This window comes from Glycine max, chromosome 8 (assembly GCF_000004515.6).
Source record: "Glycine max cultivar Williams 82 chromosome 8, Glycine_max_v4.0, whole genome shotgun sequence".
NCBI classification, from domain to species: Eukaryota; Viridiplantae; Streptophyta; class Magnoliopsida; order Fabales; family Fabaceae; genus Glycine; species Glycine max.
In genome coordinates, this window is record NC_038244.2 from 12,041,251 (window position 1) to 12,066,575 (window position 25,325).

The 25,325-nt window shown below is 37.3% G+C and overlaps 1 protein-coding gene across 7 annotated transcripts; it reads left to right on the forward strand.

Moving 5' to 3' along the window:
* Positions 1-366: 366 nt before the first annotated feature.
* On the forward strand, positions 367-23,617 carry LOC100820089 (uncharacterized). Of its 7 annotated transcripts, none has more exons than XM_041017656.1 (8): positions 367-624; positions 713-770; positions 3,788-5,196; positions 5,523-5,581; positions 5,760-5,815; positions 5,911-6,387; positions 7,592-7,766; positions 23,227-23,557. In XM_041017656.1, the coding sequence occupies exons 3-8, from the start codon at positions 5,043-5,045 to the stop codon at positions 23,377-23,379; spliced, it is 1,074 nt and encodes a 357-aa protein (XP_040873590.1). In that variant the 5' UTR covers positions 367-624; positions 713-770; positions 3,788-5,042; the 3' UTR covers positions 23,380-23,557. The 7 variants fall into 7 exon arrangements, with proteins under 7 accessions (XP_040873590.1, XP_014634475.1, XP_040873586.1 ...); XM_041017652.1 differs by having other exon boundaries at positions 368-624; positions 5,757-5,815; XM_041017653.1 differs by having other exon boundaries at positions 368-624; positions 3,806-5,196; positions 5,757-5,815.
* Positions 23,618-25,325: the final 1,708 nt, after the last annotated feature.

Sequence of the window (25,325 nt, forward strand, 5' to 3'; positions counted from 1 at the left end):
TAATATTTATTAATTGTACATAATTTTGAATTTTTGTGATTGTTTTTAATGTAATTGAAAATACAAAAATTACCTTAGACTTTTGGGGAAAATAATTTTCAACTTGTATACTACTTTATATTTTAAAGGATAAAGATTGTTTAATTTTTATTTTAATCAAAATTTTATTAATGTAAACTTTTTTTTTAATTTTCATGTAATATGTTATTATATTCACATGAGAAATAATATTTAACATAATAATGTTGATTATCTCAATATAAAAAATTAATCTTTAGCCTAATAAGTCATATGCCATCATCTTTGATATATGACAAAAAAAAAAAAAACTAAATAAAAAGAAAGGTATTTTAGAATACCTCAATAAGGGATTTGAGAAGAAGGCTATATATGGTTCCTGCAACTGCTAGTTTCGAACCAAGAACTTGATGGTTGACATTCGAACTGCAAGCCAACAAGTCACTCGGGGATACCAACATCTCTATATTCAACGGATTTTATTTATTGCCAAAAACTGGCAGCATATTGAAATGGTTTCATGCTCATGAGTATCAGGAATCATCATCTTTCTCACAATCCTTGTGTGTTGAATAACCATCCTCAGTGGTTCTATTGTCATTCAAGGTATGCAAGCCCCTATTAATTTTTTTGGTTACTTGTTGCTCTCTCTCTAAACCCCATTTTCTTTTTCCTCTTTCTTTCTGATTTTCAGTATAAAGTTTGTTTTGTTCCCTTGGAAACATTTGAATGGTTTTGGACATGGAGAAGAGGTATAGTAGAACATCTAAATTTCAGCATATAATTCATGTTGTGAAAGATACATGGATCTTTTTTTTTTTCCAGTTACTATAACTCACGCGATTATGTGTTTTGATTCTATACTCGTGGTCTGGAGATGAGTGGAGGGGAGAGGGGGAAAGGGAAAGAGAAATTGAGTGAAAGTGGTAAAGGGAAATAGTGTGTCAATGAGGGAGGTGGGAGAAGAGTAGTGGATGATGAAGGATGAACGATAGTGAAAGGAAGAAAATCTGGTATGCCGAATCTTTCTCCCATTTTTCCGACGAATTTGGGATCAAGGAGTTCTGGAGAATATTTGGGAGGTACGGAAGAGTGAAGGAGGTGTTCATTGCAGCAAGAAGAAACCAATGGGGTAGGAGGTATGGCTTTGTTTGTTTTGCGGGGGGTAATGAATCCAAAATCGCTTGAAAAAGAATTGAACAATATTCGCATTGGTAATCAAAAGATACATCCAAACCCGCCCAAATATAGAAAAAGACAGATTTTTAAATTGGAGATTCTTATCAGAGCCATCAACTACAAAGTGATCAATTTTGTAGAAGAAATCAAAGACAACCAGACTGTGATCTCTTAGGACCGGGTCAGCAAAAAATAAGTAAAACCAATCAGAATGCTCCCCCTATCCCTTATAGGAGTACAAATTCTCAGTAAGGAAAGCAAAAAGATAAAGTTAGAAGAAAGTTTGGGTAGCGAAAGAGGGCAATAATCAAAGGACTGATGAGGAAGATTGGAAAGGAATGATTATAAATGTCAACATAGAAGCTAATAATCGGCTAACATAGAGTTGGGTGGGCATACAAGTGACTGATTGATGGATGGATGGTAAGGAGGTAAAATTGAGATACATGGGAGGGGATTTGGTTTTTATTGCAGGAGTAGTTCAAGACATAGTAAAGTAGGCAGCGGAAAACTTCCTATTCATTTTCATTTCAATTGTGATGTCATCCTTACTCGGAGTGGATTGTTTGATATAAGTTACGGAATTTTGGATGACGTTCCTTTCAAAGAGGGAATATAAGTTAGAGTAGACACCACAAGGATTATCTTGATAAGTCCGAGATTAGTTAAACAAGAAATCCATAGAGAAGCTTTTATCAAATTTGATCAAATATCAAAAGTCTTTTTATTGAAAACGAAAATCAATACATATAGTATATATAAACAAAAAAAAGATAAAAATAGACATGGGTCTTCAAATCAGTTTGGACAAAAAATGACAACGTAAAAAGAATGAAAATATAAAAAGAACATGTTGGCATAGAGCTTCAAATTAGTCTGGACCTTCAGCAATAATTAATATTCTTAGTAGTATCTCTGCTTCTGGACCTTCATCATTCTTCACTTAGGCCTTGTTAAGTATGTCTGCTACCATTTGTTGGAGGGTAATTGACTATTTGGTCCTACTCCTGATCATAGGTCCCTATATTTAGGCAATTTTTGGATTCTCATCAAATTGAGAGATGGAAATTAAGAGGATATAGTAACAACAAAGAGACTAGCCTAGATAAAAGTACATGTATACCAATAAGGGCATGAGCGAAGAATGTTATTCTCAACTGTTGAATAGTTTTGGTAACCTTGTGTTATGTGAAAAAATGTCAGAGGGTAGACTATGTTCGAGTGGGGGTGATTACCTTATCCCTGCAAACTATTGCAAGAATAGTTAAGAGTCCAAAATACGTGGGATAATAACCAGGTGGTTCATCCTAGCAAGTCAACTTCTCCGCTATTAGTACAAGGAAGCCACAATAGCATTGTCAGAAGAAATGGGTCTACAAGGCAAGCAGGTACATCTATCAGCAATACGGTGCTTGATTGCCACTTCAAGAACTGCAATGATCTTTTTTAGATAAAGAATGACTTGGAAGGTGCAAGAAAATCTAGGAGGTGGGAAAGTCATTGGAAATATCTTGCGTGGGACTGGACAGACAAGAGATGATAAAGAAGATCATGGAGAGGGAGCAGAGGGATAAAATTCAAAAAGAAGAAAAAGGCTGCCAAAAGAAGAGGGGAAACCATGAGAAGTTTTACATATAATGTTAAGAGTATTGAGGGGGGGGGAGATTAAAACTGAAGTTCTTTTAAAGAATTAGTGCAAGAAGAAGAAGATTTAATTTTTGTTTTTGCAAGAAACAAAAAAGGAATTGATCAACAAGGGAATATGTTATTCTTTGTGGTGAGACCATGAGGTGGAGTGGGAAATGAATCCATCCGAAAATTCAACTAGCGGCTTATTATGTTTATGGAGTAAAGAGGTTTTCAACTAAATGATTCTTTTAGGGGGCATGGTTTCCTTGGTTTAGAAGGGAAGTGGAAAATTGGAGCATTCCAAGTTACTTTGGTTAATGTGTACTCACCGTGTGAATTGGAGAAAATTGTATGCAGAATTAAAATCTTCTAGAGCATCTTCTAACAATTCTAGATGATGTGTGTTGGGAATTTCAATTGTGTTAGGGATCCAAGCTAGAGACAAGGTATTCATTGAGAGTCACAAGGGGAAAGATAAGTGGATGAATTTAATCAATTCATTGAAGATATAAAACTCACTGATATTCCTTTGATTGGAAGAAGCTTCACATGGTATAAATCAAATGAAAAGGCAAAGAGTAGGATTGATAGAGTTTTGGTCTCTAGAGTGTGGCAAGGTTGTGTCCAATATGTTTTGAATGGGAATGTCTCAAACCATTGATTTTTTAAATATTTTTTAGCATATTTAATCCTTTGATTTTCTTTAATTGTTGTCACAAACCCTCTCCTTTTTTTTCCTACTAGAAACTCTCAAATTCTGATTTTCTACTCAAAATCATATCATAATAGTTTTTTTACTCAAAGATCACCAAATAATATATCAAATTTGGGTCATTGACTTTTAGGTTTTTTGTGATGTTTTGGTTTTCCAACTAGCCTAAATGCATAATTACATGTGTTCTTTCATGGAATTTCGGTTACCCAATAGTAGAATGTGATTTTTTTTTTTATTCTTTGTTAGTCTTGCAATTGGTTTTAGGTACATTGTGTTATGATACATCATCTGTATGCTCCTATTATCAACCAGATTTGTGCCTTCAAGCAAAAGACTTTGTAAGAAAGCTTCATCTTCAACGGATCCTATGGTCACTTTATCATCTGATCCTGTTTATTCAAAGACTTTGTTGTTAGTTAGTGCTCTTAGGATTTCTTCCTTGAGGGTATAGCTCCCTTGCTTGTTTCTGTTTTTTTTTTGTTTTGTTTTTTTTACAATCATAAAAAATAATATCAAATTTGATCTAAAATCTAAATTCTACGTTTTCTTTTTCTTCAAATCTTAACATTACATCGTACTAAATCCTTTATCAAACATTTATGAGTTCTAAATTTATCTTAACGATTATCGTGGGGTCTAAAATAAATATTTATGTATCCATAATTATTTAAAAAATTAAAATTTTAAAGAAAAAAATACGAAAGAATTAAACTTATTTAATTTTAAAATAACAACAACTGAATTTACTTGAAAGTAATTTTAGAAATTAAAATTTTACACAATCTAAATTAGATGAATGAAAAGTAAAATTATAGATAATATTGGGACAAATATAGAAGGGGGCGACTAGGAGCTTGAATTCGAGCCCCTCTCTTGAAACATATATATATATATATATATATTAAAGTTAATTAGTATAAAATATATAGAATTAGTTTTATATGTTATTATTATTATTATAATTTTAATTAGTATAAAATTATATCAAATTAGTTATGTTTGTTGTTTCATTTCAATGATTAAAATGATAATTAGTGTAAAATTTATGTAAAAATAATTATATGTTTTTTATTATTATAATAACAATTAAGATTATCATTGTTTAATATAAAAATTAATCTTAATTTTATGTATAAAAATAATAATTTCTTAAAAAATATTATTTCTTAAAAATTAGATATTTAAACAACCAATTATAAAGGAAATTTTTTTCCACTCCTTTTATAAGGTTTCTGAATTCACTGGTTGTAGTATATGGTAATCATTTTATCATCAACGCTAATTAATTATAACTAGTGATGAATGAATCAACGAAGATCTCCAACGGTCAAAAGCATATGCTTAGAGCGATCCAAGGTCGGTTCCTAACGTTTCATTTCTCATTTCTCTCTGACCCATAACGGTCACATTTACATTCTTCACTATCACGTGCACACACACTCTCACTCAACGCTTTCTGGGTTTGCACTCACTCACTCATCTCTTTCTCTCTCTCTCATCAATGGAACCCGCGAAAATTGATTGGAAGAGGCTAGAGTGGAGCTTCGTGGAAGACAAGCTCTACGAGCACATCAACGCGCCCAAGTGGGTTGACTTCTTGTCCCTTGACCACTCCCTCAATGATCATGCTGACGAAGCTTGGTTCTGCAAGCCTGGTATAATTCTTCTCTTTTTTTCTTTGTTTCAAGATAATTTGCATCTGGGTGTGCCAAACTTTGCATCTTTTTCTAAACGGGTATTGCCAAAGTTTTTAAATTGGGCTGTGATTTTGCATTTGGGTTTGCCAAAGTTTGCTTCTTTTTCTAAATGGGTATCGCCAAAGTTTTAAACTGAGGTCGTGGTTTTGTCGCAATTCTTGATTTTGCGGGAAATTGTGGACAAATGTAGCTGCAATTGCAGTGGCTTTGCAGTTTTGCGGCTGAAATCGTGGTTGTGGATTGATTTTTTAAAACTTGGCTTACTAATTTTGGTTGCAATACAGATTGCAAACATCCCAAGACAGCAGAGGATTTTCTGAGATCAAAAACTCCTCCTTCCAAGGTTTTTTTTCCCTTTTCTTCTTATACCCTCTTTTGTTAATTGTGAGATTCTCAATCTTGGGTGTCACCCCATTTGACAAACATTTAACCTTGAGCTGGTTTTCTTATGCTGAGTTTCTAATTATGGTCTTTAGTGATCTTGTGCTGAGGTTCTTTTAATCTTTTGTTTTCTGTAGAAGGGTTTTAGCCCGGGTTATGTTTCAGAGAATCTTCCAAGTGGTGACAAAATTAGAAGGTACATTCTTGTAAACAACAACACTCTTTCTTTTAACTTGCAATTTAAGATTGTGTTAAAAGATTGAAATTCACCAATTTTGTATCTTGGTTCAGAGATGCGAAAATCAAGAGAAGGGTGCCTGCACTATTCAACCAAGAAAGTGAAAACCAAAACCCGAATTTGTTTACTCCTCCTCCTACTACTAAAGTTAACCCCTTGAAGGAAGCAATCAAGTCTACTGAAGAGAAGAAGAAAGTGGTTGATAATGATGACACATTTGTGGATCACAAGGCGCCTTCATTGAGATCAACTCTATCCACCAAGAATTTGTTTGCCGGGAGGCCTATTCTGAATCAAATCACGGAATTCTGCAATGAATTGAAGAAATTGGCAATAAGAGCTAAGGAGAGAGAAAATGCTGAAAATTTGATCCCAAAAGAGAGTGAAGAGGTGGTGGAGAAGACCTCTTGTTCTATTCAAGCTTTAGCTGAGTCAGATACAAAAGAGAAAGAAAGGAAACCACTGCTTGAAGTGAGTAAGGCTGAAAGAATTGAAGGGATGTGTGTTAAAGGGAAGCAACAGAGAAAAAAGTAAGCATATTATTCTCCCTCTGAGTCTATGTAATCTATTGTCCCTATAAGAAATTCTAGGAATTACATAAAGAAAACCTTAGGGGATACTTTGGGCTGACAAAATATTTTTCTTTTTTTTCATTTTCAATTTACAAAGATTTCACATGATTTTTCTGTTTTTAAAGATTTGTATAGGAAAATCTTAAAACAACTTTTATTACTGAACTAAAACTGAATAAAATATAGAAAATATTTATCAAAATAAAAGATCTTTTGGGGACTAAAAATTCCATTTGTACTTAAACTATAACTGCAAAAAGACACTTGCACACTGTGCTTTGGTTGTACTTACAAGCAACTGCAAAGAAAAGTAAGAAACATGTGATTTCAATTGGGGTTGCAGTTGAAGTGCAGTCACCAAAAATGAGTGTTTGGTTGGTGTACGTGTGTCCTTCCAAAGCACAACGCTGCTTCTGCGTCTTTTGAATAATAAAAACATTAATTTATGAGCGTACAAAATGGCCACACCAAACGCATAAGAAAATTACAAGTAAATGTGTGGTCCTCAGAAAATTACAAGTTGCAATTGCTGCCGTCATGTAGATGACTGTATTCTAGTGTTGAAACAAAAATAGTGCTTTGATCAATAGTGTAACTAGTATAAGTGTTTGTTGGTTTGATGTTCTTATTTTTAAATGACTAGCATGCTCAGAACAGTGATAACTAATGCCAAGTGATATCGCAATGTTGATCAAAAGTTCAAAACATACAGTGGTAATTAATGCTTAGAAGAGTGATAAACAATGTTGATTGATTGTTGAAGTTATATATAATATAATCATCCTCAATCTTGGAAAATAAAACTACGTTTTTGTTCATGTACCCTATTCTTGCTTAATCTACATTGCCAATAAATGTGATGATTAAGTTAGCTACAAGATGGACCTGGCCTACAGTATTAACTGGTAACTCAATTATTATAGTTGTATAATTCATATAGCCTAAGTTTGGTGGAGGGTCAATTTTCTCACAAAAAGAGAAAGCTACCTAGGACACACTCACTTGTGCTTCATGAAAGGCTGGCCATTGATTTTTCACCTAGGACTACACAGCATTATCTATATATAGTTCAGTGACTGTAAACTTGATTGTCAAAAACTGATTTATCGCCCCATTCTAGCATTTCCCGAGATAATCAGTTGTGTATTACTGTATTCTGCAGAAGACCTGATGAGGCAGAGAACATGCCAGTAACTCTTGACCTGGAGAATCTAAAGCACAAGAGGGAGGGGAGCTTACAACAAATTAGAACAAATCCTCCCTCTCCTCAGTGCTTCTCTGTTGCACGTGGATTCAACAAACCTACCCCTTCAAAGGCTCCCAAATCCCGGCTAATGGTATGTTTATACTGCATAAATACAGTTGAACTTTTTCAGATTGATAGAAGACTGACTTGACAAGACAATATCAAGAGATTTTGAATAACAAAGGTCAAGCAATACGTTAGTATCAAAGATTTTGAATGGATTAGGATAAAAGGGTTATGTAGTTCTTTTTGATAGATTTTCATTATTATCTTTTAAGGTAGGTCATTGCTCCATATCAAGAGAGCATAATATCTCCTGTATCATTTTATGATACTTTAAAGGATCATGAAAATGTACCAATTCATGCTCTTTGATAGAATGAGAGAGAGTGATAGAGAGATTTTAGAGAGAGAACTGATACTATTTCATTCTAAAAAGTTAGTTACAAAAGAGGTATATATAGACCTCTGAACCTTTGAACTGAACATACAGAATTAACTATAAAGAGAGAATTTTTGTTAGTAGAAGCTAACAGTTGTCTATCACCAATGAGGTGCTGTTAGCAAAAGCTAACAACCCTTACAAACATCACAAAACTGTTTTCACAGTTATATAAACAGATACTTTAATAGCCCCCACTCTAATACCCCCCTCAAACTCTTCACATTGAGTTTGCCCCTAAGAACTTCAAATCTTGCTAACAAAAGAGACTTGGTTAGCATGCTCATCTGCTCACTGATCTAGAGCTGGGATGTGTAAAACTGAAAGCTGCTTGGGCAGAACTTTTTCTCTAACGAAGAAGACATCGATTTCTATATGTTTTGTACAACTGTGGAATAAAGGATTGTGAGCAATGGATATAACACTCTGATTGTCACAAGAGAGAACAGGAGTGGTGAATGAAACTTGCAATTCTATTAATAGAGCATGAATCCTTGTTAACGTAGCAGAAGTTTGAGTCAAACTACGGTACTCAACTTTAGTGTTGGAACTTTTGTTTGCGAGACCACCAAGATATTAAGTTTGGGCCAAGAAGAAGGCAGCCCCTGAGGTGGAACGCCTATCATCCACATCAGATGCCCAGTCAACATCACAAAATGCACAAAGAGCCAAGGACTTTGTAATAGAAGTAGGCTGAAGAAGTAACCCATGAAACAACCTACCTTTGAGATACCTTAAGATCCTTTTAACCACTGCCCAGTAAGAGTCTAGAGGTGTAGCCATGATTTGACAAATTTTATTGACAACAAACTTGACTTCAGGTCTAGTTAGTGTAGCATATTGTAGGGCACCCACCACTGATATGTATAGAGTTGGATCATGAAACAAATCAGCACCATGCCTAGATAGCTTGCAATTAGACACCATGGGAGAGGAAATAGAATGAGCTTCAACCATGTGAGTTTTGTGGAGTAAATCACAAATATATTTGCTCTGAGTCATCATTATAGAGTTATTAGGCAAATACTTGATCTCTCCAAAAAATAGTCCAAATGACCCAATTGCTTAAGGGAGAAAGCAATGTGCAGCTTGGTGTTGCTGAAGAAGAGAAGTAGAGGTACCTGTGATAATGATATCATCTACATAAATTAAAAGATAGACAATATGCACTTGATGCTTGTAGATGAACAGAGAAGAGTCACATTTGCTTCCCACAAAACCAAACTGAAGTAGAGTAGATTTTAGCCTATCAAACCATTGTCTTGGGGCTTGTTTCAGCCCATAGAGAGCCTTGTTAAGCTTGCAAACTAGGGACTTATCTTCAACCTTAAAGCTAGAAGGTTATGTCATAAATACTGACTCCTCAAGGAACCCATTTAGAAAAGCATTGTTCACATTAAGTTGAAATAACTCCCACCCACGTGAAAGAGCAAGAGTGACAACAATATGAATAGTGACAAGCTTGACCATAGGAGAAAATGTCTCATGGAAGTCAAAGCCATGGACTTGATGAAAACCTTAAGCTACCAGCCTTGCTTTAAACTTGTTGATGGAACCGTCAACATTTTCCTTTACTCTAAAAATCCGCCTTGCTTTAAACTTGTTGATGGAACCGTCAACATTTTCCTTTACTCTAAAAATTCACTTGCACCCAATAGCTTGTCTGTTGGAAGGTAGGGGAACTAAGTCCCAAGTTTTGTTTTTTAGCAAGGCATCATATTCTTGTTGCATTGCAACAAACCAGTATGAATTTTCCACAGCATGTTTAACAATTTTGGGTTCAGAATGAGCAAGAAACAAGGAAGGATGCAACCTAAGATTGTGAATTCCAGAGTTAGACCTTGTTTGCATAGGATGATTGTTAATAGGGATGGAATGAGGTGCTGGAACAAGCTCAGAAGAAGATCACTAAGGGTTATGGACTCTGATGTTTGAGGGTGTATAGAAGCTGACTCAGAGGAAGGTTGATGAGAGACAAGAGGGAGATTGTAGGGGAGTTGGCTGAAATAGGAGAAAATCCAGGGGGAATAGAAGGTGTAGAAGGGGAATGAGAAGGATACAGTTGAGAAGATTGAGGTGTAGGAACTACAAATGAGATTAAGATTGAAATATGAGTCAGGGTAAATAAGTCAGAGTAAGGAAACCTCAATTGAGGTGCTGGAAGAGGTTCAGAAGAAGATCACTAAGGGTTATGGACTCTGATGTTTGAGGGTGCATAGAAGCTGACTCAGAGGAAGGTTAACGAGAGACAAGAAGGGAGACTGTAGGGGAGTTGGCTGAAATAGGAGAAAATCCAGGGGGAATAGAAGGTGTAAAAGGGGAATGAGAAGGATACAGTTGAGAAGATTGAGGTGTAGGAACTACAAATGGGATTATATGAGTCAGGGTAAATAACTTAAAGTAAGGAAACCTTAATTGAGGTGTTGGAACAGGCTCAGAAGAAGATCACTAAGGGTTATGGACTCTAGTGTTTGAGGGTGTATAGAAGTTGACTCAGAGGAAGGTTGACGAGAGACAAGAAGGGAGACTGTAGGGGGGAGTTGGCTGAAATAGAAGAAAATCCAGGGGGAATAGAAGGTGTAGAAGGGGAATGGGAAGGATACAATTGAGAAGATTGAGGTGTAGGAACTACAAATGGGATTAAGATTGAAATATGAGTCAAGGTAAATAAGTCAAAGTAAGGAAACCTCAATTCATTAAACAAAACATCTTTGGGTTGTGGACTCTGCCAGTTGAAGACAAACATTTTTATGCCTTTATGAGAGGAGGAATACCCAAAAGATAGATACTCTTGAGAATGAAAATTAAGTCTACGTGTATGATAAGGTCTCAGCAAAGGAAAACAGGCACAACCAAAGGTTTTGAGAAATTGAAAATCAGGGTCCTTGTTGGAAAGAGTAACAAAGGGAATAGCAAAGTTGAAGGAAGTAGTGAGAAGTCTATTAATTAAATAGATAACAATAGTAAAGGCATAGCCCCAAAACTGTAAGGGTAAAGATGCATGATATAACAAAGTAAGACCCAAGTCAACTATATGTCTATGCTTTCTTTCAACTACACCATTTTGGTGATAAGTGTGAGGACAGATGAGTCTGTGAGAGATGCCATAAGAAGTTAGGAGAGTAGAGAAAGGTCTATATTCACCCCTTTAATTAGATTGAACACTTTTGATTTTAGTGTTAAGTTGTAGTTCAACCATTGATTTAAAAGTTTGGAAAATAGATAGAGTTTCGGCTTTAGATTTAATAGGAAATATCCAAATGTATCTGGAAAAATCATCAATAAAGGACACATAGTATTTAAAACCAACATAGGAAGTTAAATGAGAGTGTCCCCATAAATCTGTGAAAATAAACTCCAAAGAAGAGTAAACAAAAGTAGAAGTGTGAGATAACAGTTTGTGAGACTTTCCTATACAACAAGAGGAGAAAAATTTTGAAAAATTCTTATTAGAAGAGAAAATATTACAATGATTGAAGAGACTAGCTTCATGACATGATTGTTAGGATGACCTAGCCTAGCATGCCAAAGACTAACATTGCTAGGAGATGAAATTACAAAATTCAAAGCTACACTAGAATTTTTATTGACATCAGAAGCAGAAGCTGCATTAGACAATCAATTAGATGAAGTTGAAGTTGAAGTAGACAACAACAGAGAGAAATTGATTGTCTTGAAGCTTGAGATTATGAAATGACCATTAGCACCAACAACTCCCTGAAGAAGAATTTTATTGGTCTCCTAATATTTAACAAGATATAAGTGAGGATAAAATTCAAAGAAAATAGAGTTATCTTTAGCAAACTGACGCACACTTAACAATTTTTTTTATATGGAAGGAACATGCAGTAATTTGTGAAGCTTAAAGGTAATTTGAGAGTCATTAGGAGACACAAAGGAAGAGGAACCAATACCAGAGATACTTAAACCTTCACCATTTCTTATGAAGATCTGATTAGGTCCATCAAAGTGAGTAAACTAACTGCTTGATATTCTGTGATTCATCAATCACATGGAAGATAGCACCAGAATTTGGAATCCAGGTGGGAGCTAGCATGATCATTTCCATGGGAGGAGGAATTGGTAAGCATAGCACTGGGTTGGTTTGAAGTTGGAACCAACAGGCTTGGAATTGGGATTAACCCAAGTATTAGAGGTTCGTGTAGAACCAGAGGAGTAGGAAATTGGTTGAAGTGTGGCTCGATCAAAGAAAGTGAGTACATGGAAGTTAGCACCAGAATTTGGAATCCAGATGGAGCTAGCATGATCATTTTCCTGGGGGGAGGAATTGGTAAGCCTATATATAGCACTAAGTTGGTTTGAAGTTGGAACTAGGAATTGGTTGAAGTGTGGATGGATCAAAGAAAGTGAGTGACTCATAAAGCTGAAAACTCTTATCAGACTGAAAGTGACAAACATTTACAGTGTGACCATACTTAAAGCAAAATTGACATTGAAAATTGGCAAATTGGCCACCACCTTGATCTCTACCGCAGCTACCACCATTGCGTCCAACATTGCGATCAGGAAAACCACCACGACCACCACCACCATTGCTTGGAATTGGGAATTGGTTGAAGTGTGGCTCGATCAAAGAAAGTGAGTGATTCACCAGTCACATGGAAGCTAGCATGATCATTTCCATGGGAGGAGGAATTGGTAAGCCTATATAGCATTGGGTTGGTTTGAAGCTGGAACTAGGAATTGGTTGCAGTGTGGCTGGATCGAAGAAAGTGAGTGACTCATGAGGCTGAAAACTCATATCAGACTGAAAGTGACAAACATTTACAGTGTAACCATACTTAAAGCAAAAATTGGCAAATCGACCACCACCTTGATCTCTGTCGGAGTTACCACCATTGCGTTCTACACTGCAATCAGGAAAACTGACCACCACTGCCATGACCATACGAACTACTAGAATCATCGGACTTGTAGGAATTGGAGTGCGAATATCCTTGAGTGTAATTCAGGGGCGGAGAACTCATTGCCTGATTTTCTTTATTGTAGCGAACGAGGTGAGTTTCATGATCATAAAGTAAGGCCACAATCTCGACGATGGACAAAGTAAGTTTCTTTGAGTGAAACAGCGCGCATCGCAGTTCGCATTTAACGGAGATCACCGATGCCTAATCTGACGAGAGTCCTTCAAGTGTGTCAACATACTCCTCATGACGAACCAGAACTCCAACACCAACAACAAGCTCATCGACATAACCTTTGATTTTACGTAGATATTCATAATGGATTTACCTTTGAGTGAAACAGCACACATCGTAGTTCACAGCTGGCGTGCACGAGTCTTCTTATGGAGGTTGAAGTACTCATGAATCTTTTCTCAAACTTGATAGAAATGATTCGAACCAAGAACACACGGTAGAACAGGCTTTGAGAAAGGGGATTAGAGCCAAACAAGAAGCGTTTGGTCCTGAACTTCCCATGCTTCATACTCAGGATTAACACGATCATCGATGCGATCATCTTCCATGAGATGGCCAAGTGGAACAATAGGTTTAACAACGAAACGCTGCAATTTATGCGATTTAATAACCGGTTCGACAAGCTGTCGCCGATGGAGATAGTTTGAATCATCAAGCTTCTCGACGATGAAATTTGGGAAGGATTGAGATTGGAGATGCGGAAGCCATGGATGGAGGAAAGGATCTGGAACTTGCGAAGGTGAGAACACTACAAAAAATTGGCTCTAGATCTTTAATAGAAGGAGAGTGATAGAGAGATTTTAGAGAGAGAACTGATATTATTTCATTCTGAAAAGTTAGTTACAAAAGAGGTATATATAGACCTCTGAACTGAACAAACAAAATTAACTATAAAGAGAGAATTTCTGTTAGTACAAAACAACATCACAAAACTAACAGTACCTCTAACAACCCTTACAAAACAACATCACAAAACTAACAGTCACTAATGAGGTGCTGTTAGCAAAAGCTAACAACCCTTACAAACAATATCACAAAACTGTTTTCACAGTTATACAAACAGATACTCTAATACATGCAATGTTTTATTCTGCATCTGAGTGATATTACATCTTGATTAGTAAGCACCATTAAATATTTTTTTGATGTTAAATGGCACTACAGGATAATGCTGAAGGTTACTTAGAGAGAGAATGAGTGAGAGAGAGCGACACATAGAGAGAGAACCAAACACTGTGAGAGAGCGGAACATAGGGAGAGAGCCAAACACTGAGAGAGAGTATGATGATGTGAGTGAGACTGAGTGGACAGAACAGAAATCACCTCATTTTACTTCACTCAATTCCCTGAGGAGGTAACAGAAATGGAGCTGTGGAATCATTTCCGTAAGTGGGGGGAGGTAAAAGAGATTTTCATTCCTAAGAGGACAGAGAAGGGAGGAGGTATGGTTTCGTCCGTTACAAAGGAATCTCCGACAAAGGAAGAATCGAAAAGGAACTAGATAACAGTATCGTAAGAGACCTTAAACTCCATGTTAACACTCCGAAATATGGAAGAGGAAAGACGAAGATGGACCAATACAAGGTCGTTCTTGTGAAGAAGGGGGAAGGTGTGGTTGCTCATGATCAAAGGGAAGAAGTCTCGTTCAGAACAACAAAGAACAAGGCACCTAAGAAGTCATATGCAGAAGCAGTGGCCTTGTCGTCAGATAATAATACACACAGGGGACCTGGCGGTGCTCAGGTGGCTAGTTACAGGGGCTCACAATCATCGATAGCATTGGATATATCGATGGAAGATATACGGCGACATGAAAATGTATGGGTGGGAAGATTGAAGAAGTTAGAGATCTTCGAACGACTAGAAGATGAGGTCTCATGGAAACTGGGTCCAGGTGTGTCGCCCAAGTACTTGGGTGATGACATGACCCTTCTCCTCGGCCTCTCCGACACGAGAGCAACGGAGATTATAGCGGAAGAAATCGAACAAGGTTCATCCTTGTTTACTCGTTGACGAAATGGAAACCACAGCTTCGCACTGGAACTAGGCTGATATGGCTTCGATGCTAGGGTATCCCATTAGTCGTGTGGACGATAGACAACATCCGTAAGATAGTGGCGGCGGTGGGCGATCTTGTGGAGGTAGACGACGATGTGGAGCACATGCAGAGACTCGACCGTGCTAGAGTCTTGGTTAGGACACCTCGACCACCGTTAATACAGCAGGTAGAAGTCCACGCCGGAGGAGAGACTTACCGCGTTCACATGGTGGAAGAAAACGGCAGTGACGGGTCGAACAACAGGTGTCGCGAGAGATGTAGATGGGAGTCTTCGGAGGAGATTATATCGGACGATGATGATATGGACAGTGTCCAATCATGGAGGTGCGAGGCGGCGCCGTCATCACAGGGCGAAAACCGCGTCGGCGACAGGCGCGAACCACACCCAATTCTTTTACCCACTGTTCTCCACATAGCTGATGACCCAGTGGGTAAAGACCACTCTAAAAAGGCACTCTATCCAGTTCATACGTCGAAAAGCACACCAGACCTTTAAAGGAAAGGTTTTGAAATTACAGATGGTCAACACACACCATACCCGGCAGATGACGAGGAAGAGGAAATAGCTACAGCAGAGATACGTATCAACATAGATGGAAAAAGGAAGGATGACGCCAGCTCAGCAGCAGGAGCTTCTGAAAAATCCTATATTGAGCCTGCATCAGACTCTAAGCTTGGTAAAAATGTGGATATCATTAATATCCCCAATGGTCCAAATATGATTTCTTCAGATTACTCACCAGCTCACAACTCCAACCTTATTGGGCCTGCTACCAGCCTGGACTTTTCCACATATAACACCCCCGAGGCCCAACATAACATCTCTGCTAATTCTAAAGTGCAATAGCAGGAGTTAACTAATACATTACAAGTGTACTCAAGAAAAAAATGGTGTAAAAAGAAAGAAGCCCAACAGGAGGTTATGGAAGATATGGCTAGGGACTTTTCAGACATGGAGAAACAATTCACTTCTGAAAAACAATGGGAGCTTATAAATCAAATGGGTCTGACTCATGGGGGTGAAATTCATTAGATCAAAGGAGTGCTGGCTGATATGGAGAACAGAGATAAAACAATGGCAATTGAGAAGGGAGTAAACATCATTAATAATGATAATTCTCTCATATAATTGCAGAGGTTTGGGCAGGGGGATAAAATGGGCTACTATTAAAAAGCTCAATTTAAAGTACAAGGTGGACCTTGTGTGTATTCAGGAAACTAAGAAGGAAAACTTCAACAAGCTTACCTGCCAGAGCATATGGGGGGACTCTAATGTTTCATGGGACAGTGTCCCCTCAGTCCACACTTTTGGTGGATTACTATGCTTATGGAATAACTCTGCTTTTGAGGTAGACAGGAGGGTGAAAGGTAGCAACTTCCTAATGCTTGCAGGTAGCTGGATTAAGGATGACCAGAGGATATACATTGTTAATATATATGCTCCCTGTGACCTACCAGGGAAGAGAGCTATGTGGGAAGAGTTGAGGCAATTAAGAACCTCTAACACTGATGATCTATGGTGTTTCCTTGGGGACTTCAATAGCATTAGAAGTCAGGAAGAAAGAATAGGCTCATCTCAAAGAATGGGAAGTAACTCTGACATCTCTGAATTCAATAATTGAATTTCTGATATGGAACTGCAGGAGATCAAATCCTATGGTAGCAGATTTACTTGGTTCAGACCCAATGGATCTGTGAAGAGCAGATTAGATAGGTGTCTGGTCTCAGAACAGTGGCTATCCCATTGGCCGGATTCCTCACAACATGTAATCCAAAAGGACTTTTCAGACCACTGCCCAATTATATTGAAAACAGTTATGGTGGACTGGGGCCCAAAGCCCTTTAGGGTGCTGGATTGGTGGCTCAAACATAAAGAATATCAAACACTGGTGAAGGAAACATGGATCAGAGATCAGCAGCTGAGATAGCAGTTAAATGATATTGACACTATTGCCTGTGATAGAAGCTTGACTAAGGCTGAGCTTATGTCTAAGAAGTCCATACAACATGACCTGTGGATGGCTTCAAATGCATATGAATTCCTATTAAGGCAGAAATCCAGGGTTAAGTGGTTCAAGGAAGGAGACAGTAACACAGCCTATTTCCACAAAACAATCAATTTCAGAAGACATCATAACACCATCCATGGAATCTTCAGCGAAGGGATATGGGTCCAGCAACCTAAAATGGTCAAGGATGAAGCTGTCAAATTTTTTGTTAGAAGATTCACTAAGGAAAACTTCTCTAGACCTACTTTGGATGGGGTTCACTTCAATAGGATTACTCACAGTCAATGGGAGGAGATGACTGCCCCTTTTTCTGATCAAGAACTTAAAGAAGCTGTGTGGAGCTGTGGAGGAGAGAAATCCCTTGGACTGGATGGATTTAATTTTAACTTTATCAAGGAGTTTTGGGGGGTGCTAAAACCAGAATTTAGGAGATTTGTGGATGAATTCCATGTGCATGGTAGCTTCCCTAAAGGCAGCAATGCTTCTTTTCTGGCTTTAATTCCAAAATCAAATCAACCTCAGTCATTCAGTGACTATAGACCCATATCCCTTATAGGATGCATGTATAAAATAATAGCCAAACTATTGGCAAATAGACTGAGGATGGTGGTGCCTGGCCTTATTGATGAAAGACAATCAACTTTCATAAAGGATAGACATATCCTTCATGGAACTTTGATTCTCAATGAGGTTGTGGAGGAAGCAAAAAGATGTAAGAAGCCAACTTTGGTATTTAAGGTGGACTTCGAGAAGGCATATGATTCTGTTTCATGGTCATTCCTGGATTACATGTTGGATAGGAGGGGTTTCAATCTTACATGGAGAAAATGGATCAATGCTTGTTTGCAATCTGCCACTATATCAATCCTAGTAAATGGCAGCCCTACAAAGGAATTTGTTCCCACTAGAGGTCTGAGACAAGGGGATCCTCTAGCCCCCTTGCTCTTCAACATAGTGGCTGAAGGCTTGACTGGAATGATGAGGGTTGCAACAGCCAAGAACCTGTATAGAAGTTTCCAGGTAGGGAAGCAAAATGAGCATGTCAATATTCTGTAATATGCAGATGACACAGTATTTGTGGGACATGCTTCATGGGATAATGTCATTGCTTTGAAGGCTATGCTGAGGGGTTTTGAATTGGCATCTGGATTGAAGATTAATTTTGCAAAAAGTCAATTTGGGATATTTGGAGCTGAGGCTAACTGGATTCATGAAGCAGCACAATTTCTGAACTGCAGACATATGGAGACTCCATTCTATTATTTGGGCATTCCCATTGGGGCAAAGTCTACTAGCAGTTTGGTGTGGGAACCTCTGATCAGCAAATATGAAGATAAGCTATCTAAATGGAACCAGAAAATTTTATCTATGGCTGGGAAGGTTACTCTGATCAATTTTGTCCTCACTGCTCTACCCATTTATACTTTATCTTTTTTCAAGCTTCCACGAAGAATAACTCTCAAACTTGTCTCCTTGCAAAGGAACTTCCTGTGGGGGGGGTGATCAAGGGCATAAGAAAATCCCTTGGGTGAAGTGGGAAGTAATATGTCTCCCTAAGGAGGATGGGGGCCTTGGGGTCAAAGATATTTCCAAATTCAATACAGCTTTGATGGGTAGATGGGTATGAGCTCTATCTTCTAATCACAATCAGCTGTGGGCCAGAATTTTATTGTCAAAATACGGTGGATGGTCAGATCTTAGTAGTGGGAGGGATAAATCTTGTCATTCTCAATGGTGGAAGGACCTTTGAAAGATATATCAATAGCCTGAGTTCAGTCTTATTCATCAGCAGATGGTATGGAAGGTGGGAGGAGGGGAAAAAATAAAATTCTGGAAAGATAATTGGTTGGGGGAAGATTATAAACTTGAACAGCAATTTAATCAGCAGAATAGTACCATATCCAACATGGGAACCTTCTCCCAAGGCAATTGGTGTTGGGACTTAAAGTGGAGAAGGAATCTATTTGATTATGAGCAACATACAGCTGTGACATTCATGGAAGCAATTACTGATATTCAAATCCAGCCTCATATGCAGGATATTAGGGTCTGGAAAGCTGATCCCAGTGTTATATATTCTACTAAGTCAGCCTACAGATTATTGATGACCAGCAATCCAATTCCGGAGGCCAACATCTTAAAGACTATATGGAAGCTGAATGTACCCCCAAGGGCTGCGATTTTCTCTTGGAGACTTCTTTTAGATAGATTGCCCACTAGAGGAAATCTCCTTCGAAGAAATGTGCAGATTCAGGATAATTCATGCCCTCTGTGTGGGAATGCTCAAGAGGAGGTGGATCACTTGTTCTTCAATTGTAAAATGACTTTAGGGCTTTGGTGGGAATCTATGAGTTGGAACCAGATGGTTGGCCCCATTGCATCATCTCCAGCATCACACTTTGTCCAATTTTGTGAGGGTTATGTTGCAGGGCAAAATCAATCTCATCGATATGGATGGTGGGTAGCATTGACTAACTCTATATGGTAGCATAGGAACCAGTTGGTATTCGAGGGCAATCACTTTCAACCATCTAAAGTGATGGATGATGCTTTATTCCTCAAATGGTCATGGTTAAAGACCAGAGAGAAAAACTTTAGTATTTCTTTCAATCAATGGTCTTCTAACCTTGTGGATTATTTTAGTTGATATGGGCTGGGTATATTTACTCTCTGTAGTGGGTTGGATATATTTATCCTTTGTAGTGGGATTAATGCAAGGTTTTGTTTATGTTGGGAGGCGACACTCTAAGTGTCCTGTAATTATGTATAATTCATCAGTACCCCTGGTACTGCTATGATCTATATTAATAATATATATATTTTTGCCTTCCAAAAAAAAAATGGCAAATTGTTAGGCAAGAGGAATCATCTGTTGTAGCCTAAGTCATTGTTAGTGTACAGTAGGAAGAATAAGATGAGAAGGAGTGACAGTTAGGTTGTTGGGAGTTAGTTAGACTCTGCCAGCTGTCAACAGCTGACAAGTTAATTAGTAGTTTTGAATAAATAACAACTTTATTGAGAAGGAGAGAGGGGGGGGGGGGGGGAGATTAATTGTATTGAAAGAACTTGAGAGGTGTCTCAGTGTTGTAAGAGAAGAGAGAGCTCTACCTTCCAGTGTGCATCCTCTACACTACAACCATTTATTAGGAAATTTGTTCTGGATTTCTTTGATGATATATTGATATATTTCATCATGGGAAGGTCATTTGCAACATTGGAGGACTGTTTTGGACTTTTGGCAACCTTGGTTCAACATGAGTTTACTGCCAACCTAAAGAAGTGCAATTTTGGGCAGCAAGAAATTGAATATCTAGGGGTCACATTATTTCTGCAAAAGGGAGTGGCTATGGATACAAGAAAAATTGAGGCAGTGCTTCAATGCCCGTTACCCAAATCAGTCAAGAGTTTGAGAAGATTTTTAAGGTTGGTGGGGCATTAGAGAAGATTCATTGTAGGAGGATATAGGAAGATTGCTAGGCCTCTTACCAACATGCTGCAGAAAGGGAATTTTATTTAGACTAAGGAAAGCTCATAAGCCTTCTGCAATTAAAGCGAGCATTAACTACAGTTTTGGTGCTAGCAATGCCAGACTTTTCTCAACCTTTTGCCATTGAGTGTGATGCTTCTAGTAAGGGGATATGAGCTGTTTTGTTTCAGCAGAAGAGGGTCATTGCTTATTTCAACCTTTATCAGAAGCATCCTTGAATAAGTCAGTGTATGAGAAAGAATTGATGGCTTTGGTGTTAGCCAATCCAGCATTGGCGGCCTTGCCTGGTGGGAAGAAAATTTCTGGCGTATACTGATAAAAAAAAGTCTCAAATACTTGTTGGATCAGAGGATTACGACTCAGAGTCCACAGAATTGGCTTGCTAAATTGTTGGGATATGAATTTGAAATCATCTACAAGCTGGTGCAATAAATCAAGTAGTTGATGCTCTGTCTGAGAAGGAAAATGATAAAGAAACACAGACCTTATCCAAACCTTATTGGCAAGATATCTCTGAGATTGACCAGAAGTATTGGCAGATCCTATTTTGGGGAAGATAGTAAAAAATTTGAAGGTGGAATCTGGATTTGCATGGCAAATACACCCTAGAGAATGACAAATTATACTTTAAAGGCAAGTTAGTTCTGCCTACCAATTCAAGCTGGATCCCTCAACTATTCAAGGAATTTCACTCTTCCTTGGTGTAGGGGCCACTCAGGGGTGTACAGAACTTATAGAAAGGCTAGCACAAAATCCCTCCATTGAAAAGGAATGCTGAAAACTATTACAGACACTTGGTGGCAGCATGCCATATTTGCCAAAGAAGTAAGTACCTCACTTCTTCACCAGCTGGTTTATATTTGCCAAAGAAGTACCTCACTTCTTCACCAGCTGGTTTATTACAACCATTGCCAATCCCCAATGCTGTGTGGGAAGATATTAGCCTGAACTTTATTGTGGAATTACCTAAATCTAAGGGGCATGATGTTATTCTTGTAGTGGTGGTCATTTTTTACTATTGAAGCATCCCTATATTGCTAGTAGTGTGCCGGATATCTTTACTAAGGAAGTAATAAGGCTGCATGGGATTCCTTCTTCAATAGTGAGTGACAAGGATGCATTGCTTTTGAGTAATTTCTGGTAGGAGTTATTTAAAAAATGAGGAACAACTTTGAAAATGAGAACTGCTTATCACCCTCAGTCAGATGGACAAATTGAGGTACTAAACGTAACCTTGGAATATTTGAGATGCTTCTATGTAAAACAACCCAAATCTTGGGTTGAGTTTATCCCATGGGCAGAATACTGGTATAATACATGTTACCAGGGAGCTGCTAGGTGTTACCCCATTTGAAATAGTTTATGGTCGACCACCCCCATCTTTGGCGAGGTTCATTCAGGGGAAGTCCTACTTGAGGCAATGACTCAAGATCTTATGGAAACAATTAATCAGTTGAAGTTTCATCTAAACAAAGCTCATAATCACATGACAAAATATGTCAATAATCATCGCTTACCTTCGAAGATTAAGGAGGGGGATTGGGTGTGTCTCAAGATAAGGCCGCATAGACAAGCTTCAATGCCTACAAGATTAAATCCTAAGCTATCAGCCAAATACTATGGCCCTTATCGGGTGGTTAAACAAATTGGAGTAGTGGCATTTCAGTTGCAATTACCTGACGCTGCTCAAATCCACCTTGTTTTTTTTCACGTTTCCCAATTGAAACTTGCAGTGCAAGAACATCAAATTGAGGTAGAATTGCAAAGGAACTATAAGCTGAAGAAATAGGGATATAACCTGAACAAGTACTGGAAAAAAGAATGTTTGGTCCAGTAGGAACAGAAATTCCACCAAGTATTGATCAAGTGGAAAAGGACATCTTGTTGAAGGAGCAACTTGGGAGGACAAATCAAAATGATGCAACAATTCTCTACTATCAACCTTGAGGACAAGGTTCTTTCCAGGGGGGTATTGTTAGGCAAGAGGAATCATCTACTGCAGCTAAGTCGTTGCTAGTGCACAGTAGGAAGAATAAGATGAGAAGGAGTGATAGTTAAGGTTGTTGGGAGTTAGTTAGACTGCCAGCTGTCAACAACTGGTAGGTTAGTAGTTTTGTATAAATAACAACTTTCTTGAGAAGGAGAGGAGGGAAATTGATTGTATTGAGAGAACCTAAGAAGTGTCTCAGTGTTGTAAGGGAAGAGAGAGCTCTTCCTTTTGTAAAGAGTGAAAGAACTATCAATAACAATGATCCCTTTATCTCTAAGTGTATTGTCCTATGTTGGTTCTTATGTGCATCCGTTCTACCTCTAGTTGCAGTCAGTAAAGTAGAGAAGATTGCTAACAAAAATGATGACATACTTACTTCCCTACACCATCATTACATGTTTCACAATACTGCATTTAACAAATTTGATTAGTAAGCATCCTTGTTATTCCTGTTTTTGTGCAAACTTGTGCATTTAACAAATTTCTGTCAGTCCCTACTGTGCTAAGGCTAAGGCAAAGACTGTTAAAAAGTCTATTTTGAATGTTACAAGGGAATGAAAGTGTTTTGTATTTGTACTCTTCCTATAATAACTTAATATCACTGAAAGTGTTTTGTATTTGCAGGAGAGAGGAATACTTGGAGAAATTGAACAAAACAAGGAAATTGTGAAGGAGTCTCCTGCAGAGAAAAGCAGAAGCACTTCAATAGTTGATGGAAGAGAAACAAAAGCCTTGGACATGTTTTGGTTCCTCAAGCCTTGCACACTGTCAGGCTGAATGAATTTATTGAAACCTTGGGCAAACAGATTATTTCATTCTTTCATTTAGGTCGATAGTCATTATTTATAATTGTAATCATTCTTTATTAATTTGTCGTCTAATGTTTGTACCATTGATAGAAGAATATGAAACTGGACGAATCAATCAATATAACATGTACCGAAGATTTTGTTTATAAGCTGTTATCTTTTGTGTCTGTGACTTAAGGAATTAATGTTTTATGAGCGAGCCTCAATGACGGGGTATGTTTTTCTCTCCTTAAAAGCTCTTATTCCAAGATTAAGTATAAAGAGCATTTTAGTCTATCTTAATCTTTGATGCATGGATACTTTAAAATTCGCTGATTATCAATATTGTGACCCATAAAAAGGATATTGATATGTCAATTATGCTTCTTCTTTATCAAAATTTGGATGTTTTATATTCTAATCTCCTATATACATTTCTTTAGAGCGAGACAAATTTGTTATCATTAACCTCGATAACTTTAAAGAATGAATTATAACAGTTTTATAAAATATGAACCTACAATGTAATCTACGTTTATATATATTCTTTTTCTCTCTTCGTTCTTTCTGATATTTGTTTTTATTTTAATATTTCTCTCTCATGAAGTAGTAGTGAATTTCACTCTCCTTAAATGCCTCCTATAGATCCAATTATGTTTTTAATATTTACAGTTTGATATTGATAAAAAAAATAATATTAATCGTTTGACATTGATTAAAAAAAACAATAAAATAATAATAATAACATATTTTGTTATAAATCATAAGAACAACGTCGAGAATCTCATTCATAAAATAAGCAGCAAATAAAGGAATACATGAATAAAATTCACCTCATGCATCTAAAAACTTTCGTGGTCATATCATAAAACAAAAAATAGTGTGTATAGTGATGTAAACGTTAGCAACAAAGGGAATTAAAATATACAGCTCAACATAGGAAATAGAAAGTATACCAAAATGTGTACATAGATGACGTGTAAATACAAAATGTTGAATCCCTAAGCTACCTATATCAAATACATAAAATAGGAAAGCTAGGACTCAAAGTAGACATTTATTGTATAGTATACTCACATGTTGTACCCCAACCCATAATCTAAGTGGATCCCTTAAAAAGGGTCTTCCTCAATCTCCTTATTCTCAACAGAGTTTTTCCATCCTTTTAGGAGCCACACAATACAGACCTTTCAGTCCACACAATCCTACTGATCACCGTGATGTGGTTCACTAGCAAACACCACTCATGGAATCCTAACTCAGGAGATCTATTCTCACCAACAAATAGGAGTAGGAATAGGTCAAGCCGGTCTACAAGAATCTACGATCTGACTTACATAAAGTCTGACTTGAATTGACCTATTTAATTAAAAGGTTAGGTTAGGCTCAGGCTTTTTTTAAAAGTCTATTAAATTAAATAGATCAGGCTTAAGCTTATTAAAAAATCTTACAAGTCTAATAGGCCGGCCTATATATATGTATATATACTTATATTATTTTTTGGATATCAATAGGGGTGGGAATAGGTCAGGTCAGACCAAACTTTAAAAGGCCTGAGCCTAGCCTACGATTAATTTTTGAGACCTGAGCTTAGCCTATAACCTATCAAAGGCTTTTATTTTGGCTCAGCCTGGCCTTTTTAAAAGCCTAGCCTGGCCTGGTAGCCTATTTAAAAGTCTATTTAAGAGTCTTCTTCACATTAAATCTTTAATATTTCTAGTTGTTTTTACCAAAAAAAAAAAAATAATACACCTTCTATAATAGGCTAAACACAGAATGTTAATTACCTCTATCAAAAAGCTTGAAGTGAAAAGGATATTATTTTTGTTTGGTTAAGAACGTAATAGGAAAGTTAACAAAAAAAAAAGGAAACCTGATACAAAAAGGATATGATTTTTGTATAGGAACTTAATAGGATACGATAGGATATGATTT